The sequence below is a fragment of the Panthera onca genome, chromosome E3 (assembly GCF_046562875.1).
Source record: "Panthera onca isolate mPanOnc1 chromosome E3, mPanOnc1 haplotype 2, whole genome shotgun sequence".
NCBI classification, from domain to species: Eukaryota; Metazoa; Chordata; class Mammalia; order Carnivora; family Felidae; genus Panthera; species Panthera onca.
In genome coordinates, this window is record NC_138354.1 from 38,451,303 (window position 1) to 38,473,286 (window position 21,984).

General features: G+C 43.3%; 1 protein-coding gene and 1 non-coding gene across 2 annotated transcripts in view; both read left to right on the forward strand.

The window, feature by feature from the left end:
• Window positions 1–326: 326 nt before the first annotated feature.
• ADCY9 (adenylate cyclase 9) overlaps window positions 327–21,984 on the forward strand; it is a 119,735-nt gene continuing 98,077 nt past the window's right edge. The window contains exon 1 of the mRNA XM_060648307.3: window positions 327–2,062. Coding sequence (XP_060504290.3) covers window positions 370–2,062 — 1,693 coding nt within the window. The 5' untranslated portion in view covers window positions 327–369. The remainder of the gene's footprint in view (window positions 2,063–21,984) is intronic.
• On the forward strand, window positions 4,472–4,635 carry LOC132689807 (U1 spliceosomal RNA). Its single transcript, XR_009615159.1, has one exon. It is a non-coding gene; the product is annotated as a U1 spliceosomal RNA (small nuclear RNA).

Consider the following 21,984-nt stretch of genomic DNA (forward strand, 5'->3'; position numbering starts at 1 on the left):
GAGAGGGCTCGGCAGGACTCGCGTCCGGGGCCGCGGCGGTCGGAGCAGGCGAGTGCGCGGGGCGGGCGGCGCGGGGGGCTCGGGGGGCGCCGCCGCCCCGCCGGCCCGGCGCTGCCGGGTCCTCCCCGAGTGTTGCGGGCAGCCTCGGGGCGGGACGGTGCGAGCCCCGGTTAGACGTTAGCCGCAGTTTTTGTGAGCCTATGGTGCCTCTCCGAGGAGACCGCCGGGGCCACCACCGGGCACGCTGGCAGAGCTCGTGGCCTTCAGGGCAGTGTGTGCCCGTGTAGGGATAAATGCCGGTGTAACTCTGGTCGTCTCGCCGACAGGTACCGGTGACCCCGGCCGGGAAGGTCCTGAGCGCTCGGCAACATGGCTTCCCCGCCCCACCAGCAGCTGCTGCAGCACCACAGCACGGAGGTGAGCTGTGACTCCAGCGGAGACAGCAACAGCGTGAGGGTCAAAATCAACCCCAAGCAGCTGTCCTCCAACAGCCACCCCAAGCACTGCAAGTACAGCATCTCCTCCAGCTGTAGCAGCTCTGGGGACTCGGCGGGCGTCCCCCGGAGAGTGGGCGCTGGAGGCCGCCTGCGCAGGCAGAAGAAGCTGCCCCAGCTGTTCGAGAGGGCCTCCAGCCGGTGGTGGGACCCCAAGTTCGACTCGGTGAACCTGGAGGAGGCTTGCATGGAGCGCTGCTTCCCGCAGACCCGGCGCCGCTTCCGGTATGCGCTCTTCTACATCGGCTTCGCCTGCCTTCTGTGGAGCATCTATTTTGGGGTCCACATGCGGTCCCGCCTGATTGTCATGGTAGCCCCTGCTCTGTGCTTCCTCGTCGTGTGTGGGGGCTTTTTTCTGTTTACCTTCACCAAGGTGTATGCCCGGCATTACGTGTGGACCTCTCTGGTTCTCACCCTCCTGGTGTTTGCCCTGACCCTGGCTGCCCAGTTTCAGGTTCTGACGCCTCTCTCAGGACGTGTTGACAGCTCCAATCACACCCTCGCCACCAAGCCCACGGACACTTGTTTGTCTCAAGTGGGGAGCTTTTCCATGTGCATCGAAGTGCTCTTTTTGCTCTACACCGTCATGCACTTACCTTTGTACTTGAGCTTGTGTTTGGGAGTGGCCTATTCTGTTCTCTTTGAGACCTTTGGCTATCACTTCCGAGACAAAGACTGCTTTCCCCCACCCGAAGCAGGGGCCCCACACTGGGAGCTGCTGAGCAGAGCCCTGCTCCACGTCTGCATTCACGCCATTGGGATCCACCTCTTCGTCATGTCCCAGGTGAGATCCAGGAGCACCTTTCTCAAGGTGGGACAGTCAATTATGCACGGAAAGGATCTGGAAGTGGAAAAAGCCCTGAAAGAGAGGATGATTCATTCTGTGATGCCAAGAATCATAGCTGATGACTTGATGAAACAGGGGGATGAGGAGAGCGAGAATTCTGTCAAAAGGCACGCCACCTCCAGCCCCAAGAACAGGAAGAAAAAGTCTTCCATACAGAAAGCCCCTATAGCGTTCCGCCCTTTTAAAATGCAGCAGATCGATGAAGTCAGTATTTTATTTGCAGATATCGTGGGCTTCACCAAGATGAGTGCCAATAAGTCCGCTCACGCCCTGGTGGGTCTCCTCAACGATCTGTTCGGTCGCTTTGACCGGTTGTGTGAAGAGACCAAGTGTGAGAAAATCAGCACCCTGGGAGACTGCTACTATTGCGTGGCAGGGTGTCCAGAGCCCCGGGCTGACCATGCCTACTGCTGCATTGAGATGGGCTTGGGCATGATCAGAGCCATCGAGCAGTTCTGCCAGGAGAAGAAAGAGATGGTGAACATGCGTGTCGGGGTTCACACGGGGACCGTCTTGTGTGGCATTTTGGGCATGAGGAGGTTCAAATTCGATGTGTGGTCCAATGATGTGAACTTGGCCAATCTCATGGAGCAGCTGGGAGTTGCCGGCAAGGTTCACATTTCTGAGGCCACTGCAAAATACCTAGATGATCGGTACGAAATGGAAGACGGGAGGGTGACTGAACGGCTCGGCCAGAGCGTTGTTGCTGATCAGCTGAAAGGTATGTGCGTTTCTTTCCCTTGTCCTCTTCCTCCCCGGTCCTGTTTGTGTTGGGGAAAATAAAAAGCAAACAATCTTTTTCTAGTGTCAGTATCTGGAGGCAGATCAGTTGTCTCAGGACACCTCACCGTGGGGGCATCTCAGGGCTGGTGAGACTTTTCCTCTGGTGAGTCAGATATCACAGATCTGTTCACACTGTGGCAGAGCTGACCTAGATGAGACCTTTAGGAGGGAGGACAACTTTGGAAATGGGTATCCTGCCAGTCAGCTGTTACTGTTTCTGAAATTGTGCGGGCAGGTCCTATGAGTGTAAGAGGCTCTCGGAGCCCTAAAGCAGACCGAACTTGGAAGTACTTTAATAGATTGTCTGTGTTCATTGATTGCCTCCCAGTCCCTTCAAAACGTGTAAGATGTGAAGAATAAAACCTTTCTCGCCTTGAGGCCTCACTTGGCTGGAATAAGGAAGTTGGCCTAGCCCTGCATGACTCTTGAGAATTAGATAGAATTATATACCCCCCCCCCCCCCAAGGGCACACTGCTTTTGCCTTAGTCTCATTTTAAAAAATGTATTTTCACCCTTCAACTTTCATTTTGATCATGGTGTTTGTCTTACCATATAGACCACAGCATTTTACAAATACGCCCAGAGCAGTGTTTAGAACCCCGCCATCCCCAACCCCTCCCGATTTGTACCTGGTCCCTGTCTCTGTCTGAAGCTTTTACTGCTATTCTTGTTATTTTCAATGGGCTTTTTAATTTTTATTATCTTCACATAGGACAAAAATTTTGTTTACACCTGGGAAGTGATTTATAAGCAAGTGGGACCGAAAGTGAGGATTCGAAACACCTAACTCCCACATCCACCTCCCTTTTTTATTTCTTTCTTTTTTTTAATTTAATTTAATGTAATTTAATTTAATTTTTTTTTAATTTTGTTTTTAACGTTTATTTATTTTGAGACAGAGAGAGACAGAGCATGAACGGGGGAGGGTCAGAGAGAGAGGGAGACACAGAATCCGAAACAGGCTCCAGGCTCTGAGCGGTCAGCACAGAGCCCGACGCAGGGCTCAAACTCATGGACCACGAGATCGTGACCTGAGCTGAAGTCGGACGCTTAGCCGACTGAGCCACCCAGGCGCCCCCACCTCCCTTTTTTAAACAGTCTTTATGTTTTACTAAGATCTCTGGGCTGTGGAGAACCCGTATTTTGGAAGTATGTGGAGAAAATAACATTGATTTTTTTAAAAAGACGAAATGTGTAAAGCTTCTTGTGTTGTGATGCCCACACGTTGCGTGATCACGCAGTAAAAAGCTCCAGGAAAGAGTCCTTGGGAGATGTAACAGCTCAAGTCAGAGATGGGAGAAGTAATAGTGTCAATCAGAGACAGTAGGTGGTTTTCTTTCTCTGCTTGTGATTAGAGTTCTCCATGTCATTCCCTTGTAAACTGGCAAGAGTGCTTTATCCTTCTGACTTTTCTTTATTCTATTAATTTTGTAGGAGTTGAAGAATTTATCGGTATACTAGAGAAATATTTTCACCTGATGATTCCCTCTTGTCTAGAGAGCTCTCAATGTTACCTACACTGATGAGATTAGACCCTACTTTTCACAGTTTACCTGAGAGATTCTGCCATGGCAGTTGTCTTTCCCTGTAGGAGAGGGATTCCCGCTCTCAGAGTCTAAAGATGCCGGTGGAGTGCGGTGTGGATGTAATCCCTGCTCGACGCTTGGACATCTTTAGGGTCTGAGTGTTGCAGGCTCTGTCCTCTGGGGCTGTGGGACAGATTCCAGGGAATGGAGTTGTGCTGTACAACATTATGAAAACGATAGCAGTTTTGTAAGTGGTAGTTTGAACAGTGTTATTACTTAAATATCAAAAATAAAAACAGATGTCATCATTAAGTATGTCTGGAGGCTGCCAAGTCTTTGACTTTTTGGCAGTACTCATTTTTGTTAATTTATGGGTAATTTTATTTTCAATTTATAAGTCAAGGGTCTCAAAAAATGGTAGAATGGGTTTCTTGAATTTTTTTAACTTCAAATAGTGTAAATTTGGTAAATTAATTTTTTTCTTTCAATTTCTGTACACTGTACATCTATAGGGAAAAGTTTTACTCCTGGATGGGAGGTAGGGAAAGGTAGAAGGCTTAGTTAAAACAGTGATATTTTCATATGGTATTCCCTCCTCTAACTGTTTCCCTGAGACCATGATTTTTGTTTTATTCAGCTCATTTTGGAAACCTTTGTGGACAGGACTCCAGTAATATAGGATGTCTACACAACTTCCTGTCTGTTTTTGAAGTTGTAGTGTTCTCCTGTCATTGTACAAATGTGCTAAATTGAGAAGATAGCACGGTTTGTAGAAAACCTTTTTTATATATGAGGTTAAGGTTATATATTTAAAATTTCTATACTTAGCTGACAGGGGAGATACCATGATCATGAAGTTGGTTTTTCCAGGATGAGAGTTACCCATTGCACTCCGGATGTGCTGACCCCTTCGATTTCCGCAAATGTGGGAAACTTGACTGCATAATTTGTGGTAGTGGGGGACTACGTTCACGCTCTCCTCTTATTTTTAAACAAAATAAAATAAATAAAATACAATTTCTTATTTATTTATTTATTTATTTATTTATACTTTATTTTTGAGAGACAGAGAGAGACAGAGAGCATGAATGGGGGAGGAGCAGAGAGAGGGGGAGACACAACACTTGAAGCAGGCTCCAGGCTCTGAGCTGTCAGCACAGAGCCCGAGGTGGGACTCGAAACCGTGAGCCGAGAGATCATGACCTGAGCCAAAGTCAGACGCTTAACCGACTGAGCCATCCAGGCACCCCAAATACAATTTCTTTTAGCCTGTCTTGTAGTTTGTGGCAGATATTTTCTCTACAATGTTGGGCATTAACCTTTACCTCTGCTCCCCTGTTTTTATAATGGGGTTAAAAATCCCCAGTAGAGGATTCTGTAGAAATGAACATCGGTGAATGGGGCACTCCAAAACTAGCAGTGTGAAAAGTAGCTCCTGGTCTGTAATTTATCTGAAAGGGTTTGTGGAAGGGTGGACTTTGATTATTTCTGCATATCCACTCCTTGAAACTCTTCGTGCTCTTACGTCCCATGCTGTGGATGCACAGATGGAGTCACGATAGTTCCTGACCTCAGGAAGCTTACAGTTCTAAATATAGAGTGTGCACTATATGGAGGTGTACCTACTGAGGTGGGGCTTGAGACCGAGCGGTGGCTCTCCAGGTGGATAAAAGAACATTCGGTGGAGTGGGAGTGGCATGGGCAAAGGCTTAGGATTGTGTTTCTTGGTGGGTTGAGCATTTGTAAGTACAGTAGTTCGTTAGGACAAGGAAGGCTTTGGGTCACATGGGAAGGAGTGTGTATTCGATCCTGTAGGTCAAGGGGAGCCACTGGTAGGCTTTAGGTAGGAGGTTTAGGTGATCTAATTTGCAAGTTTAGAAAGCTTACTCTTTCAGTTCTAGGGAATATAGGTTGGAAGGTATGAGATGGGAGATTAGGGCATTGTTTCAGTAAGTCCCAGGCAGGGTGGATAGTAGCCTTAACCAAGGTAGTGACAGTGGCAATGGAGGTGGTGAACAGATATGTTCAGTAATAGGATGAACTTGGTAGAACATTTTAAACAGACAATTTAGGAGATGAGAGTCTGGATTATTTGAATGGGAAGTGGCCTTTCAGGTTTCTGGAGTTGACCTGGAGACTGTTTGGAGTCAGAAATGAGTGAGACCTTTGAAGTTTCTGTGGAATGAATGGAGAATGAAAAATTGAGTTGTAGAATATGAAACAGGCCAGGAATCCCTGGCATGTTCATTCATTCAACAAATAAGTTATTTTGTGCTGGGCACAGTTCTAGGTGCTGGGGATACAGCAGTGAACAAAACAGACAAAAATTCCTGCCCTCCTGGTGCTTCTGTTCTAACGGGGCAGTCATACAGTAAGCAAATAAGTAAAACATTTCTTTCGTGTTAAGTTTTAAGGAAAACACATAAAGTGAAAAGGAGGATATGGGGTGTGTGTGTGTGTGTGTGTGTGTGTGTGTGTGTGTGTACTTTTAGACAGGGTGGCCAGTCACTGAGAGAGAAGGTTGAAAGAATTTTCAGCACAGGAATAGGATTTTGGAAACGATCCAAAAAGTGAGAGACAGTTATTATTAAAGACAAGATGAAATAGTGTGGTACAAAGTGACAGGAAGATGCATCCTTTCACACCATCTGGGACAAACCACTGGGCCCAAAGGGGTGCTGGCTGTTCTGTTCTGCCGAGGGCCACGAGCCAAAAGGATGAGGAGGATTGATTCTCTGGAACTGCTGTTTTTTCCTGTCATAGAGAATCACAAATACAGAAGGTGAAACTGTCAGAAGATGTCTACAATGTCTGATTTTCCCTTCTTAAATATTAGGAAGATAAAACGGGGCGCTCAGTCCTCCAGATTGAGAGATCATGTTTTTACAAAGGGAGTGTCCGGTAGCTTTCACGTGGTTAGATGCAGAAATAAAACAAGACTTTCCTCCCAAGCCAACTTTCGAGGCTCATGGAGCAGCTGGGGGAGAGATCTGTTGATGAGCATTCGAGCAGATAATTCCCCACTGGCGCCAGTGACCAAGACCTTCCCCAAGTGCTAATAGGTAGCACTTCGAAGAGTTCTTGTCTGGCCTCCTGCCGGGGCCATTCCTCAAATTGATGGGGGAGGGGTGGCGCTGAGGCACTCTGCTTTTAGCCTTTGCCCACGGCTAGCCCAAACTGGCAGTCTGGGCCCCTAGCTCCCTGCCCACTGGCATGTGAGAGCCAGGTGCCAGTTTTAGGTGCAGTTTGCTTGCTCAGGTGCACTGCTTGTTTTGCCTGACGGCCTGGACAGCTTGTTCCCACCTCAGCTCGCACCCTTGCCACTTGTAGAGCTAGCCTGGAGCTGACAGCTCAGTGCCTACTCTTAAGTCACGTCCACGAGAAAGCCTGTGCTCACCTGCACCCTAGAGCGGGCTGTCTTGTGCGCGTTGAAACCTAGGCTCTTGGATAGCAAGTGGCAGAGATAAGATGGGGCAGAAAATTTGGCTTGACATCCAGGATTGGAGGCAACCAACACCTGTGGAGTTGATGCTCAGGCAGCCCCCGGTGACAATTTATTCAGGCTCCTTCAGGCCAAATTTTGTGCATTCCAGCAAAGAGCACACAGCTGTTAATTCTGAGGACCAGCTTTTGAACAGAATTAGCCTTTGGCAAAGAAAGTTAAGGATATGGTTTGGTGAATGGTAGGTGGAATGAAGAAGGAAGGAGGGTAATCTTTTCAGATAGAATGAACTAAGGGGAAAATTAAAAACAAGCAAATAGCATAAGTGAAGAAATTTCAGAGTTCTCTACTAGCCAGCCTGGTTCAAATAATGATTGTGTTTCTACCTACTGGTCAAGGTCACCTGTGTATTTTTCTGTGGAAGAATAATTACAGCAGTGAAAGAAAACAGTGAATTTCCTATCATGTGTGCATGTGCCTAAATTTTCCTCTTTTGGTTGGTGAGTTCACTATCAGTATTTCTGTTGGGATTTTTATAAGACAGTGATCATTAATCATTAGAATTCCACAGGTCCCCTCTCCTGGTGGTGATAAGAGTCTGCTGACCATGAAAAGAGCCAGACTGAGAGGCTCCTCATCCATGTGACTCATGGCATCATTTGTACTTTGCGTATGAGACACTTAAAGACCTTTCTTCCCCAGCAGGAACTAGCATCCTTGGAGGGAATTTTATAAGGAGGTGGGAATTTTTCAAAAAGGAAGGGCACTGCCACGTGAGTTCTAGACTGGCCAGGCTAAGATGTTAATGCAGAAGGTGAGGGAACCGAGTGCCTCCCAGATTCACTGGGACTACCACAGACAGAGGAATGGGCCAAGGGCAAGGGTGGTCTTCCCCTAGGAAGGCTGGATAAGGCAATGACATTCGTCAGTCTTATTCGTGCCCTGGTAGACTGTACCAGCCAAGCCAACCTGTGGCCAACCTTGGGTCAGCTTTAGCGAAATTGTACTTTGTAAAACTCGGTTGGTCTTGTAAATCAGGTTTTTGTTGTTTTCTCCAACATTTGCTGTATTATGCTCGTAAGAAAATGCCTCGCATGCTCTGCTGAGGTAAGGAGAGAGCTTATGTCCTTAGAATAGGCTGGAAGGTCAGTCCCCCAAAGACTGGTGCTGATAGTGGCAGTAGCAGAACCTGAAAGGGAGTGAGGGATAGGAGCAGCTTTGCTAGGGGGGTGGGTTCTGGGACTGCGATGAGCAGGATCTGCTGTAACCACCTTATGAGCCTGTCAGCCCATCGTTTGGTTGCAGGACCCCTCTACACCCCTAAAAATTACTGGAGAAACTAAAGAGGGCTTGTTTATGTGCCTTATTGATATTTATCATATTAGAAATTGAAACAAACTGAGATGTGTAAGAGAACCTTCCCTTAATTCAAAACAGTAATCCATTATACCCATCGTATGTTAATATAAATAACATTTTTATAAAACCAGTTGTAGTTCAGGTCTCCTGGGTGGCTCAGTCGGTTAAGTGTTGGACTCTTGATTGTGGTTTACGTTGTGTTCTCATGGTTTCGCGAGTTTGAGCCACATGTTGGGCTCTGTGCACTGAATGCGGGGAACCTGCTTGGGATTCTCCCTTTGTCCTCTCTCTGCCCCCTGAGCGATTCAAGGAAAGGACTTGTTAGCATAGTGCATAGTGACTCTCGTCCTACTCTGTCTCTCTCTAAATAAGTAAACTTAAAAAAAAAATTACATGTTCAAAAATAGAACTTTTAAAAAATTTTTATTTTAAATTTCAGTATAGTTAACGTACCATGTTTTTTTACTTTGGGACATACATTATAGTGATCCAACAATTTAACTATATTTTCAAAGTCAGAGAAATTTGGTGAGAAGAGTGGTAGTTTTACATTTTTGCCATTAAGAAATGTCTAGGTTAGGGGCGCCTGGGTGGCTCAGTCTGTTAAGCATCCGACTTTGGCTCGGGTCATGGTCTCACGGTCCGTGAGTTCAAGCCCCACGTCAGGCTCTGTGCTGACAGCTTGGAGCCTAGAGCCTGCTTCAGATTCTGTGTCTCCCTCTCTATCTGCCCCTCCCCTGTTCATGGTCTGTCTCTGTCTCAAAAATAAATAAACATTAAAAAAAATTAAAAAAAAAAAAAAAAAAAAGAAATGTCCAGGTTAATAAGAAACTGCTGACGTAAAAAAAAAAACTGTTAAAATACACATTAAAAATTTACCAGTTTAACCATTTTTAAGTGCGTCAGCTGGATTGTCTTAACTACTTTAGCATTGGTTTGCAGTAAGTTGGAGAAAGTGTAGAAAGTCTGACTTCACGGAGATACCTAGTTGGGTAACAGAGGAAGGTTTTAATAGCCTTTTTAGGTAATTGTGGATATTTTTCTTTGACTCTGCACCAACACCCAATAAGTGGTTGTTTCTTAAAGGTTAGTTACAAAATGGAATCTGAAATCCTATTGGTCAGTTTTTTGGTGTGCTCTTAAAACCTCATTTTTTTTTTCTTTTTTAAGTAGGCTCTACACCCAACGTGGGGCTTGACCTCACGACCCTGAGATTGAGAGTCACACGTTCTACTGACTGAGCTAGCCAGGTGCCCCGAGACCCCACTTATTTTGGAATGAATATTTACCCAGGCATGATTTTGTAACATAATGCATTGGTCATTTGGAAAATATTGGTTTCTTGAGTTACTCAGGTCTTCGAAATGTTGGCCTAGGCAAAGTCTTTAAATACGGGAAGGTGCTGACTTCCCAGTGTCACAGAGGAGCTTTCTAGTCCTCGTTCTCACTTGAAAGTTTGAATTTTGTCACCAGCAGCAAATACTGTCAGCTGTTTTCCTTGAAGCGACAGACTCATTTTGTTCATTTTTCAGGAACAGTGTGCTAGATACGCTAGTCTGAGTGACCACAGTTTGTAGGTCAAGTAGAAATGACGTTCCATCCAAAAAGCAGCCCAGGCAGCTGCAGGGTGCCCTTCTTGACGCCGTTGCACTTGTGTGTGCCGCGGCGGTGCTGTGGCTGTGCGTCCCGTTTTGTCAGTCCTGCAAGGTTGAGATTTAACACAATTCTGCATTTTTACTGCATCATCAAAGGACCTTCTTAGGTGAAACCGAGTATTTTTTCCCCCCTTGTTCGAGTGCATGGTAGTAAAGAACACACTGGCACTATGCACGGTCTGGTACGGCTGCCTTGAGTCCCCACGGTTTCACCCACAATTGCTTTTGTGCCATCGGTGCCAGTGCCAACACTGAAAAAGGCAAATGAAGTACTGGTTTTGTTATGGGAATAGTTTTGACCCCACAGGTGCCCTGCAAAGGTTTCAGAGACCTCTGGGGGTGTGCAGAAACACTTTGGGAACTGCTTCCCTAAGCTGTAAGATAGGAAACCTGAGGATTTTGTACGTGCTACCCAAACACGTGTTCTCATGCGTGTGCAACCACTCAGACTGGAGTTGTGGTAAATGTGGCACGTTTATTGTGAGAGGACCAAATGACTTTAGTTCATACCTTGATGTTTTTTCTCAAAAAAATCCTCTGTGACTCTGACACATTTTTGTTGCTGGCATTTTAGGGCTCACGATGAAGACCATCGGCTTTGTTTTTGGTCTTTCAACTTTTTTTGTGGGGCTTCCTTACCCTTTGGCAGTATAGTGTACTGGGTGATTGTGTAGATTTTGGTTTCTGACCTTTTTGCATTCAGTTCTCAGTTTTGTGATTTCTGAACTGAGGAACCTTGGGCAAGCTGTGTGTAGGGACTCCAATTTGCAGGAATGCTGCTACCTCTGTCGGAGGGTTATTGGGAGAATCAAAGGAGCTGATTCAAGGAAAGCACTTGTTAGCACAGTGACTCTCACACAATCACAACAACCGTTCAGGAAATAATAACCAACTCCTCTGCCTGCGTGAGTCACATTTTATACTGTACTCAAGGGTGTTTCTTTTTTCCTACACTCTGTTTGGTGCACATCTTGTATAATTTGGTACTGAAACCCAAAACACACGAGGGACTGGGATTGTGTCGGTTTCTTGAATTCAAAAGGGCAAGTGTCCAAAATACAAAACACTGATAGCTTGCCCTCGTTAAACTGTAGCTGCCAAGTTTGGCAACTTCGTTACTGAAAACCCCAGGGCGTTCAGGCGGTGTTGTTCTTGGGCTGCTTCTGGTCCCCAGAGTTTAGGGGTACTTAAGATGATGTGGCCCTTGATAGTTGAGGAATTATGGGGAAATCTTCAGCTGTGTGACTCTGGAGATACTGGCTGAAGTTTGAACTGGAGGTTATTCAGGTCTCCCATATTCTACTATAAACTCATGTAGTTATTCAGTAAATATCAATTGAGTTCCTGGGCCAGGTTCTGCAGATAGAGCCCTCTGCTCTCTCCGGGCACACAGCCTAAGAGGGAAAGTAGGCGTTAATCAAATTATCACCTGAGCAGATATACACTGGACTTACTTATCGAGTTACGAATGGGGCTGAGAAGTCCGGACGCTTACTTTTCCGTCGTGTGGGTGAGGGAGCCGAAGCACAGAGATGAAGTAATGTGGGGTAGCCACACAGCTAGAACGAGCTGCTAAGTGGTGGAGCCGGTGTTGTGACCCAAAGGGCTGTATCGAAAAACACTAGTGCCCACTTGGTAGGGTTGTGGTGAGCAGTGACGGACACGATGATGTTGAAAAAAGTACTTGGCACCTGGTGATGCTCAGCAGAGATTACATACGTTAGCTGGTGAAAGTGGGGGTAATTTTCTTAGCGGGAGCAACGGCAGAAAAACAACCGTACCTTTGTGTGGCCCTTCCCAGTTCCCGGTGTTCCCATGTACGTTGTTATCTTAACTGCCACGAAATCTTCGTATCGTGGGAACTGCGTATGTTTACTGGTTTATATTTTATTTGCTTCCTTCTTTCCCGTGATGGAGTTTTCAGACTGAGTTGGTTTCTTAACATCTTCCAAAGGTGACCAATGGCTTATTTCAAGAATCCCTATACATTTTTAGGTTGTAGCTTTTTTGATATATTTCACTCTGTTGCAGAGATCATTTTTGATGCTCAAATTGTCCCATCTTGGGCCCATGGGAGCCCTTTCAAGTTGCCTCTGAGTCCTTTTCATACGACCCAGTAGTCTTTGATAGGTTTCTTACACGTTTAGTAACATTTTTAAGGAGTAGAGAAATTATAGGTGCTGAAATCTCATTAATTCGTGTGTCTTACAGGTTTATTCTGACAGACTGAGCTAACGTTTTCCCTCTCCTTTTTTGAAAAGAAAATTAATAGTATATATGTGTTTATATGAAGAAACAGCACTGAAGAAGAAATGGTTCGTGCTGCCTCAAGCTCTTTGGAAGCTTTAATTTGCATTCTCACAATTGAGAATTATACACCAATGCAGCATTTCTTTGTACTATATCCTCCCACTAAATGCCTGTCGAGGATCAGGTGCCTGTGAATGTGGATAAGTAGAGATCAAGGAATCCTAAACCAAAAGGTAGACTGTTTGCAAACTGAAGAGTGCCCCCAGCCCAGCAAGCTCCAGCCCCCAGCACAGCTGTGGAAGGTTCCAGAAGGCCCAACTCTAGGCATTCCCTTCATGGGAACCTTGTTCTTTTAAAAAACGTTTTTTAAAATGTTTATTTATTTTTGACAGAAAGAGAGCACAAGTAGGGGAGGGCAGAGAGAGAGGGAGACACAGAATCCAAAGCAGGTTCTGGGCTCTGAGCTGTCCACACAGAGCCTGATGAGGGGCTTGAACTCATGAACCATGAGCTCATGACCTGAGTCAAAGTCCAACACTTAACCAACTGAGCCACCCAGGCGCCCCGGAACCTTGTTCTGAATAGTGCTTCCTGGAATTACTGCCCTGCCATTCCCCTATCTTGCATTATGTGTATTTGACTGACTGACTGACTGACTGACTGACTTATTTATTTATTTATTTATTTATGATCTGTTTTCATCCCACTAGAATGTGTTGAGAGCAGGGTTTTCCAAAAACATGTTTTATTTTTTTTTCTTTAAAAAATTTTTTTTGTAAACATTTATTTATTTTTGAGAGACAGAGAGAGAGTGCAAGGGGATGGTGCAGAAAGAGAGGGAGACACAGAATCTGAAGCAAGCTCCAGGCTCTGAGCTGTCAGCACAGAGCCTGACGCGGGGGTCAAACTCATGAACCGTGAGATGTTTTCTTTTCTACTGTATTCCTAGCCCTGGGAACATAGCCTGGCGTATAGTAGATGCTCAATAATATTTGTTATTGACTGACAATGAATGAATGAATGAATGAATGAATGAATGAATGAATGAAAACTACAACTACTTACGCTCTGCATGTGGGCACTCTCTTGTGTGCGAAACCCCAGACATCCACACAGAACAGGCCAGAATGTAGAGGGAAGGCAGTGACTGCTTTTTAAGGAATGGTTGAGTGGTTTATGAAATAGAGGCACAGGTAGAGTCTTGAAAGGACCTAGGCAAGGAGACAGAGGGAGAGCTGCCCATGCACAGGGCAGGGCCTGGGAATGTGACCCAGGGTGCTGGGAGAGCAGACAGTCTCAGGACTGAGGGCTCCAGGGTGCTGGCAGCAAGGCTGCTGGGTAGGGCAGCTGGGCCGTAGGGCAGGAACTCAGGTCACTGAAACCCCAGTGTTTATTTAGGGCCCAGGAAATGTGGGGTTGAATGGCTTAGTTTAGGCAATCATTTTTAAGCTTTTTAAAATGGAGATTTCAAGAAGTGTATTTATCTTTAATAATACTGTAGCTGTTTATAATTCTTATTTGATTATCATGTATGCACATGAAAAACCACCATATCCTTCTTTTGGCAAAGCTCCAGGACAGTCTTTGTGCATAATTTCCAGGATTTTTATGTAATGCTATTAAATTCATTTTTTTTCCTTCCACAGAAAAATGTGCTACTGAAAGCAGCTTTTGAATCATTTTATATTCATGTTTGAATTGTTTGGGAAATATTAACTTCAGCTTTTTGCCACTTAGTTTGTAGAGAGGAAGAAAACCCATATGCATGTGATTTATTTTCTTGTATATGGATATTAAAATACAATAAACCATTAAGGCTTTGACATTTTAAGTAAAATAGTCTATTGCTCATTGGTTCAGTGAGTTTTACCCTATTGAGTGTTAACATTCAAAGTGTGGATTGCATTGTATTCTGTAATTTCATACTAAGTTCTTTTCCCCATGAGAAAATGCTTCTTATGGTCATTAATGTTAATTTTTGTTTTGTGAATGAGCTGTCTAAAATTGGGGGGAATTAACTTTTCGTCTTAAGATATTTTTCTCCACTAACTGAATACTTTCTTGTTCTGTTTCCTCATATTTGTCAAACATGAAATTTGAACTAGAACCCCACCATTCGCTCAGAGAACCTCAGCTTCTCACATGATTGGGAAATAGTACTCATTCTTAATTCGAAGACGTTTCTTCTTCATCCATTTGTTGAAACTATGAGCCCTCATTTAGACAAATCTAGCATACGGAAACTCAGATTTACAGAACCGCTAAATTGCAGGGCAGGTGTGAGAGTCTAGAGGATTCTTTACTTGCTTTACATATAAAGTTGAGTTACAGGAGTATAATTTACATGTGGTTTTTTTGAATCACATTACTTATATAACAAACAGAAAGCAGAATATCATCATTAGAGGAACCCCACTTGATTGTGAAAATTTGACAAACCCTTTTGAAATGGCTTGGAGAAAATGTGCAGTTATTAAATTTTTGAAAAATATGCTTTAATTCCTGTTTGAACATTATTTTGGAGAGAGATTGGAAGGTTAGTTGCCAATAAAATTAACTTCAGTGTTTTGGCAAGTTTTTCCACTAGTAGAACAGCACAAATATCGAATTTAATAATGTTCTTACTGATTATTCCGTTAATAAAAGACTCACTTGCTCCTGATGGTGAGTTCCTTGACCTGCTGACTGTTTATTTAGTGCGCCAGAATCCTATATATTTACTGCTTGTATAGCATGAGTCTAGTAGTCCAAAAATTAATGTACCTAGAAAATGTCTACCTTAGACCTTGTAATTAGAAATTAGAAGCCACCAGTGATAAAAGAAAACCCCTCGATTTAATTATAAGGGATTTATAAAAGATTTTGAATGGTTTTCTTATCCTTTCTTAAGAATAGCAAAGCAGCTCACGGAAAGTAATATAATATTTGCTGTGATGTCTGTGGCTGGTGAAACAAACTGGAAAAGGAAAAACACTCTACTTTGTCCTGACAGACAGTGTTGTCCTTGGGTACATATGTCATCCAACCTGAGAGAGAATTTCACCCCAACAAAGACGCACCTTGTGAAACTGTAGCTTCTCTTAGAGAAAGTGTTATTCACAGCCTGTTGGAGTCACATGTTTTCTAGGACTGAAGTGACTGACTCAGTGTGTAAGTAACTGCAGAAGGTCAGAACTCTTACAACGGCCATACAAACAGAAAATTTCTTTTTTTTGTCTCTGACATACATTTCACAGCCGGAATAACTTCATTAACTCTGTGTTCTTTCTGGCTCTTCAAAGAAAACTGTGATCATGAGCACTTTCAGAGCCGATGATTCTAAGATACCAACTTTGTCCCTCTGCCATTTGAAGTTCACATGGAAATGTTTGCTTTAATGGCCCCAGTCATGATGTTACTTTATTTAGTTGCTATTAAATTTCCAATTCCATACACTCCCCTGGAGGTATTCCAGTTTGCACTAAGGTTTCTGTTTCTTTCGGCAGCATTGCAGCGGTGTGTGGAACTTTCCTGAACGAGGAATGTGAACCAGAGTGGATGATTTTAAGTTTTTCTTTTCTTTTTTTAATAACAGCTTTTTTTTTTTCTTGAGATATAATTCACATACCATACAATTTATTCGTTTAAAGCCTATAATTCGGTGATCCTTAGTATATTCACAGATCTATGCATTAATACAATCAACTTTAAAACATTTTTATCACCCTGAAAAGAAACCCTATGCTCTTCAGCATTCACTCCCCACTTCCACTAAACCCCACTGGCCCCTGGCAGCCAGTCTCCTCCCTCCTGTGTCTGTAGATTGGCTCATTGTGTGCATACCGTGTGAATGAATCCTACAATATGCAGCCCTGTAGCAGGTGTTAGTGTTTGTCAGCATTTTCATGGTCCTGGAATATTCTACCGTGTGGATAGACCATATTGTATTTGTCCGTTCACCAGTTGATAGAAAAACTCTTCTGTTTTGAAACTGATAGGCTGATTGTTTGAAAATGAGTCGAGAGGATTAAAAAAAAAAATCTCTTATTATTTAATAACATACCTTGACCAAATTAAGTCTTCCTATTTTCACTAATGTTTATAAGTTTTCCTGGAAGGCATAATTAGATGAGATTGGATGCTGAATTGTAATTTAATATAAATGTTTCACACAGTTAGTTTTGTTTTAAAACAGCTATCTTCCTTTCTAAGCTTGATCCAGGCTGATAAAATATTAAATTCTCTGATCCTTTCCTTTCCTCCTGTCCAGATCCCTAGCAGACAGCTTTAGGGGAAGCATATGGTTGAATATGAAACCAGCCTCATTGGGCATGTTGTTAGATATAGGTATCAGAGCAAGTCATTCTGGATGGTCAGGTTTTTCCGAAGAGCTGAGGATTTTCTCCTTTGGTCAGTCAGACTTCTCCTCTTTAAACCTGATTGAACATTTGGTTTTACATTTCTGAAATGTATAAAAATACTTTCTTACCTTGATAAAAATGAAATATGTCAAATAAAACTTAATTTTCTTGATGACTTATTTTTATTACCTGTTATTCAGCTTTTAGTGATATAGCAATTTCCCTATAAAAATAGGGATTTTTGCTTTATTTTAGATAAACTGAGATTGCTCTATTTTTCTAGTTCTTATGTTTTAAAATAATTTTTTTGCTTGCTTCCTTACCGTCAGTAGCCATTAGTGTAGTATGCCTTTCGGTAACAGCTTTGCTTCTGTTTTTTACTTTATTACATAAACCCAAATAACCAAGCTTATTAACCCCACAGATACAGTTTGATTAAAAGGACTAAGAATTAGGTCTCCGTGAAATTTTTTGGTTGTCAGCTATATATTCTGAATAAGTTGCTAGGTAGTGAATTCAGGATAAGTAAGATGTTATGACAGTTATTTTTAGCACATTTCTTAAAGGGGAGGAGAAAGGGAGATTTGAATCAAATTTGCGTCTTTGTAAACAGAGCATGTTTTCCACAAGACCCAAGTATTTCTTTTGAGCATGTGGAAATAGAAAATGGGAATTACGGTAAGAGTGACTGTATAGAGATTTTTGTGTGTTTTTTAATATACCTGCCAAAGAAGAATAGGCTACATTTCTTCATCTTTTGTTTAAGCTGAAGGCATGCATAGATTTTCATCTCAGGAATTTTAGTAGTCTGGCACTGAGCAATGCTAGCTACTTGTTGTTTTTTATTCTGGGGAGATTTGTTCTTCCTGAAGGGGCTGGCCAGGTGCCACACTGCCCAGTGGGTACTCAGCCGGGTCTGTGCTCTGCTCCCCACTGCACAGGTTATGTGGACACATCTGCCAACTCATTGGCCTTGCAGTTTGGTAAGGCTGTTCTTTTAGATTAAAAATTAAAGTGGTTTTGTTTCTTAGGAATATGTATTGTCAGCTCTTAATTAAAAAAAAAATTTTTTTAATGTTTATTTTTGCGAGAGAGTGAGAGAGACAGAGTGTGAGCAGGGGAGGGGCAGAGAGAGAGGGAGACACAGAATTCGAAGCAGGCTCCAGGCTCTGAGCTGTCAGCACAGAGCCTGATGCGGGACTCGAACCCACGAACCGCGAGATCATGACCTGAGCTGAAGTCTGACGCTTAACTGACTGAGTCACCCGGGTGCCCCTGATTTTTAAAGTAATTAACATGTAGTTACTTAATAAATGGCAGCCTGAGTATCGGTTTTCTCTTGGGGGGATCAAGTTGCCTAATCTGAAGAGTTTCAGTTAAATGAGGGGATTAAATGAGATAATGCATGTAAGAGCACTTGGCACATGCTAGGTGTTTAGCAAATGTTGGCTTTTGCCCTACTTCCTCCCAAACATGTTGTTATTACTTTTTTTTTTTTTGAGAGAGAATGCGTGAGTGAGAGAGAACAAGTGGGGGAGGGGCACAGAGAGAGGGGGAAGGAGGATCTCCTGTGGGCTGTCTGCTGTCAGCACAGAGCCCAGTGCAGGCTCAAACTCACGAACAATGAGATCACGACCTGAGCCGAAGTTGGATGCTTAACTGAGCCACCCAGGCACCTCCCGAATGTGTCTTCATCAGCACTGAAACCCATGTAATCAGTGTTCTCCCATAATCAGGTGTGAGAAGTGGGAGCACAGTGGGAGCACGAGCCCTATAATGACGAAACTGCATACCTAGCATGTGCTAGCAGCAGGAGCTCAGAGGCCCCCACTGTGATTCCAGGAAGAGGTCAGAGGCAGACTTCCCTCATATCTAGAGAGAACTCATTTTTGTCACTCACCTGTGCTTTATATGTATTTCTTGGAGCCCCGATCTTAGCCTCTCCCAGGCCATGGGTGTGAAGCACAGTGTGATCACAGTAAGGGAGACCATAAAAATGAGTAGACAAGAAGCCGGACGGTGTCCTGTAGTGGTGGGGCAGCGCAGAAAAGTAAAGTGAGGTGAGGATATGGCCACTGATACTAGTGATTTTGTATTGAGGGGCAAAGGTGCATTCATCCTTCTGAGTAGATGTTGAGAGATTCAACACCATGAATGCAATACTTGAATTCCCTCTTTCCACCTTTTGTTGATAAAGGAAAATGTTTTTTCACACGTCAAGTATTCAGTTCACGGGGAATCAGGAGCTGCTAGTTCAGTGCCTGAACTCTGGGGGCGGGGGCCACATTTCTTATGTTAGTCTTTGTCAGATTGTCTGAAAAATCCTTGGGTGGGGGACTTGGGATTTATCTAAACCTAACCTGCCTCCCAGTCTAAACTGCAGGCCTGGTAGTGCTGTCTTGATTGATTTCATAAACTTCCTCTGACACTGGCCTACGATGGGCTTCTTGTGCCGTATCTAGAACTTTGTAAAGTCTCACCCCTCCCCTTGCTTTTATCCTGCAGTTTCCTGATGCTCTGTTCACTTTTTAAAATTGATGTGAAATTTATATAACATAAAATTAACAAAATTAACCATTTAAAGTTAATAATTCAGTGGCATTTAGTACATTCACAGTGATGCACAACCATCACATTTTTAGCACCCAAAAAGAAAGCCCTGTGTCCATGAGCAGTCATTGACCATCCCTGCCTCCTCCCAGCACCTGACAGTCACTAATCTCTCTGTCTCTATGCATTGGCCTGTGCTGGGTATCTTATATGAGTGATTCATACAATATGTGACCTTTTGTATCTGGCTTCTTTCACTTAGCATGTTTTCAGGTTTCCTCCATGTTGCAGCATATATTGGAGCTTCATTCTTTTATGGCTGAAAAAGATTCTGTTGTATGGATAGACCACATTTTGTTTATCTGTTCATCGGGTGATAGACATTTGGGCCGATTCTACCTTTCGACTATTGAGAGTCGTGCTACTGTGAACATTCATGTACACATTTTTTTTTTTTTTTTTTTTTTTACTACATGTTTTTAATTCTTTTGGGCATTTGTCTAGGAGTGGAGGTGGGCCATGTGATAACTATGTGTTTAACTTTTTGACAAAACCTGTACCACTTTTTAAAATGAGAAACTCCTCAGAAGGACCCTGTAAAAAGTTACATCTACCAGTCAGATGTTTCCAAAAGCATTTTCCAAGTTCTGAAAGGCTCTCTTCATAGAGTCAAGCTGGTAATAGGTAATACTATGCATTATATATCTTGCTTGAAATAATGACTTTGTTCACTGTAATTTACAATGGTATTGTGATCAAGATAAAATTATAATGTAGATAGGACATGTTTAGAGACCTTTTCTTTCTGATAAACATATGGATTTTGGCTGTCCCCTTCAGGCTGGTGTTGGACTTGGCAACTTTGGAATTGTGTGTTAGATAAATAGTTGGTATCTAGGGCAAGCTTAAAAAAATTTTTTACTATTTAAATATTGACCAAAAAAAAAAAAAAAACAACCCACAACCCCAAACAGCTCTAGGAACTTTCTTGTTCAAGTGAATTTCAAACTGTCTAAATACAGCATGGTAAAATTAGTCTTCCCCTCTGGTTTCTGTGGGGTCGAGTGAGCCCATGAGCCCCTTGTGCCCGTCTGGGACACACTCCGCTTGTTAGCTATCCTTAGAACACGGGGATGTGGGATAGTGTCCACAGCCAGTAGTGTTCCCACAATGCGTCCTTAATATAGAACATTTTTCTAAAAAAACATTGGCCACTGAAAGAGCTCAACTCCCAAACATGGTCATCGGTTCATAGTTCATTTTTATTTGTTTTTATGTAGTTAAAACAAGAAAGAGTATGTAAACTTGTTAGTGTCACCAAGTGTCAGTACTTTTTAGGGAAGAAGAGAAGAAAAGTGAGTTTCTAGTCAGAAAAACAGTATTCCTCCTTTAGGGCAGAGGAAGTGGTCCAACCACAGAGGGACATGAGGGAAGAAGAGGAGAAAAGTGAGTTTTTGAGTACCTACTGAAGATTAAGGATATGAGGACAAACAAACTGTAATCCTTGTCTCCAAAACCTCCCAGACTACCCCTGTGTGCTGGTGGGAACGTTGAGTGACTACAGGCTGTGGGAAAGAGCTTGGTGGCTCCTTGAAACATTAAACACAAAGTTCCCAGGTGACCTAGCAGTCCCCTTCCAGGTGTACACCCAGAAGAATGGAAAACATAGGTCTGCACAAAAACCTGTGCGTGAGTAACAGCAGCGTTACTCGTAATGGCCGTAAGGTGGAGACGACCCAAATGTCCATCCTGTGCTGAACAGATCAATAGATCAAAATGTGGTCTCTCCATACAGAGGAATATTGTTGAGCCTTAGAAAGGAAGGAAGTACTGATTCATGCCACAACCTGGGTGAACCTTGAAAACTTAATGCTAGGCGCAAGAAGCCAGTCACAAAAGGCCACGTGTTAAATGATTCCGTGTCAAGTGTCCAGAACAGGTAAATTCATAGCAACAGAAGGTAAATGAGGGTTGCCTAGGGCTGGGGAGATGGAGAGAAAATGGAAGAGTGAGTGCTAATGGATGTGGGGTTTCTTATTTGAGGCAATGAAAATGCTCTGAAATTGATTGTGGTGATGTTGCACAACTCTGTGTATTTCCTAGGAAATCACTGAATTGTATACTATAAATGGATGAATTTATGGTTTATGGTATGTGAGTTGTAGCTCAGTGTGCTTTGGTATGTATTTGGAGGACTGATTCGTGCTAATTATGGGACTGATGTATAAACTAGGTGCCAGTGTGTCAGTTGACTTTTGGGGAGATGGTGTGCTTTTCCAGTGGCTAGAATATTCATATCTACTGCCTAGGGCACTTCCTCCATGATATCAAAATATCTGGGAAGGCCTAATGAGTAGTTACAAGATTGCCTAAGTGGAGGAGTATTGGAGCACAGGATCTTAGCGTGTGGTATTTTATTTAGCCATGGGGAAATCACAGAGAGTACATCTTACCAGGGACTGGAGCACTTAGGTCCTCCAGATTGAGTGCCTTCCCTGAATTGTGTGAGTACTGCCAGAGCTCTTACCGCGTGCTTTCCTTGAAGAAGGTGAGTTGTTACCAGACAAGTAAGTATACAAAAGAAAACCTCAGCATAAAATAGAAAACTCCCTGTTTTACAAGGGATGCAAATATATGTAGAAATGCTTACAAATGAAGTCAAGATGGTTTCAGAGTAAGAGTGTGAGAATTAATGAAGACCAAAGAAACAAACAAACAAAGAAATTTATTATCTCGA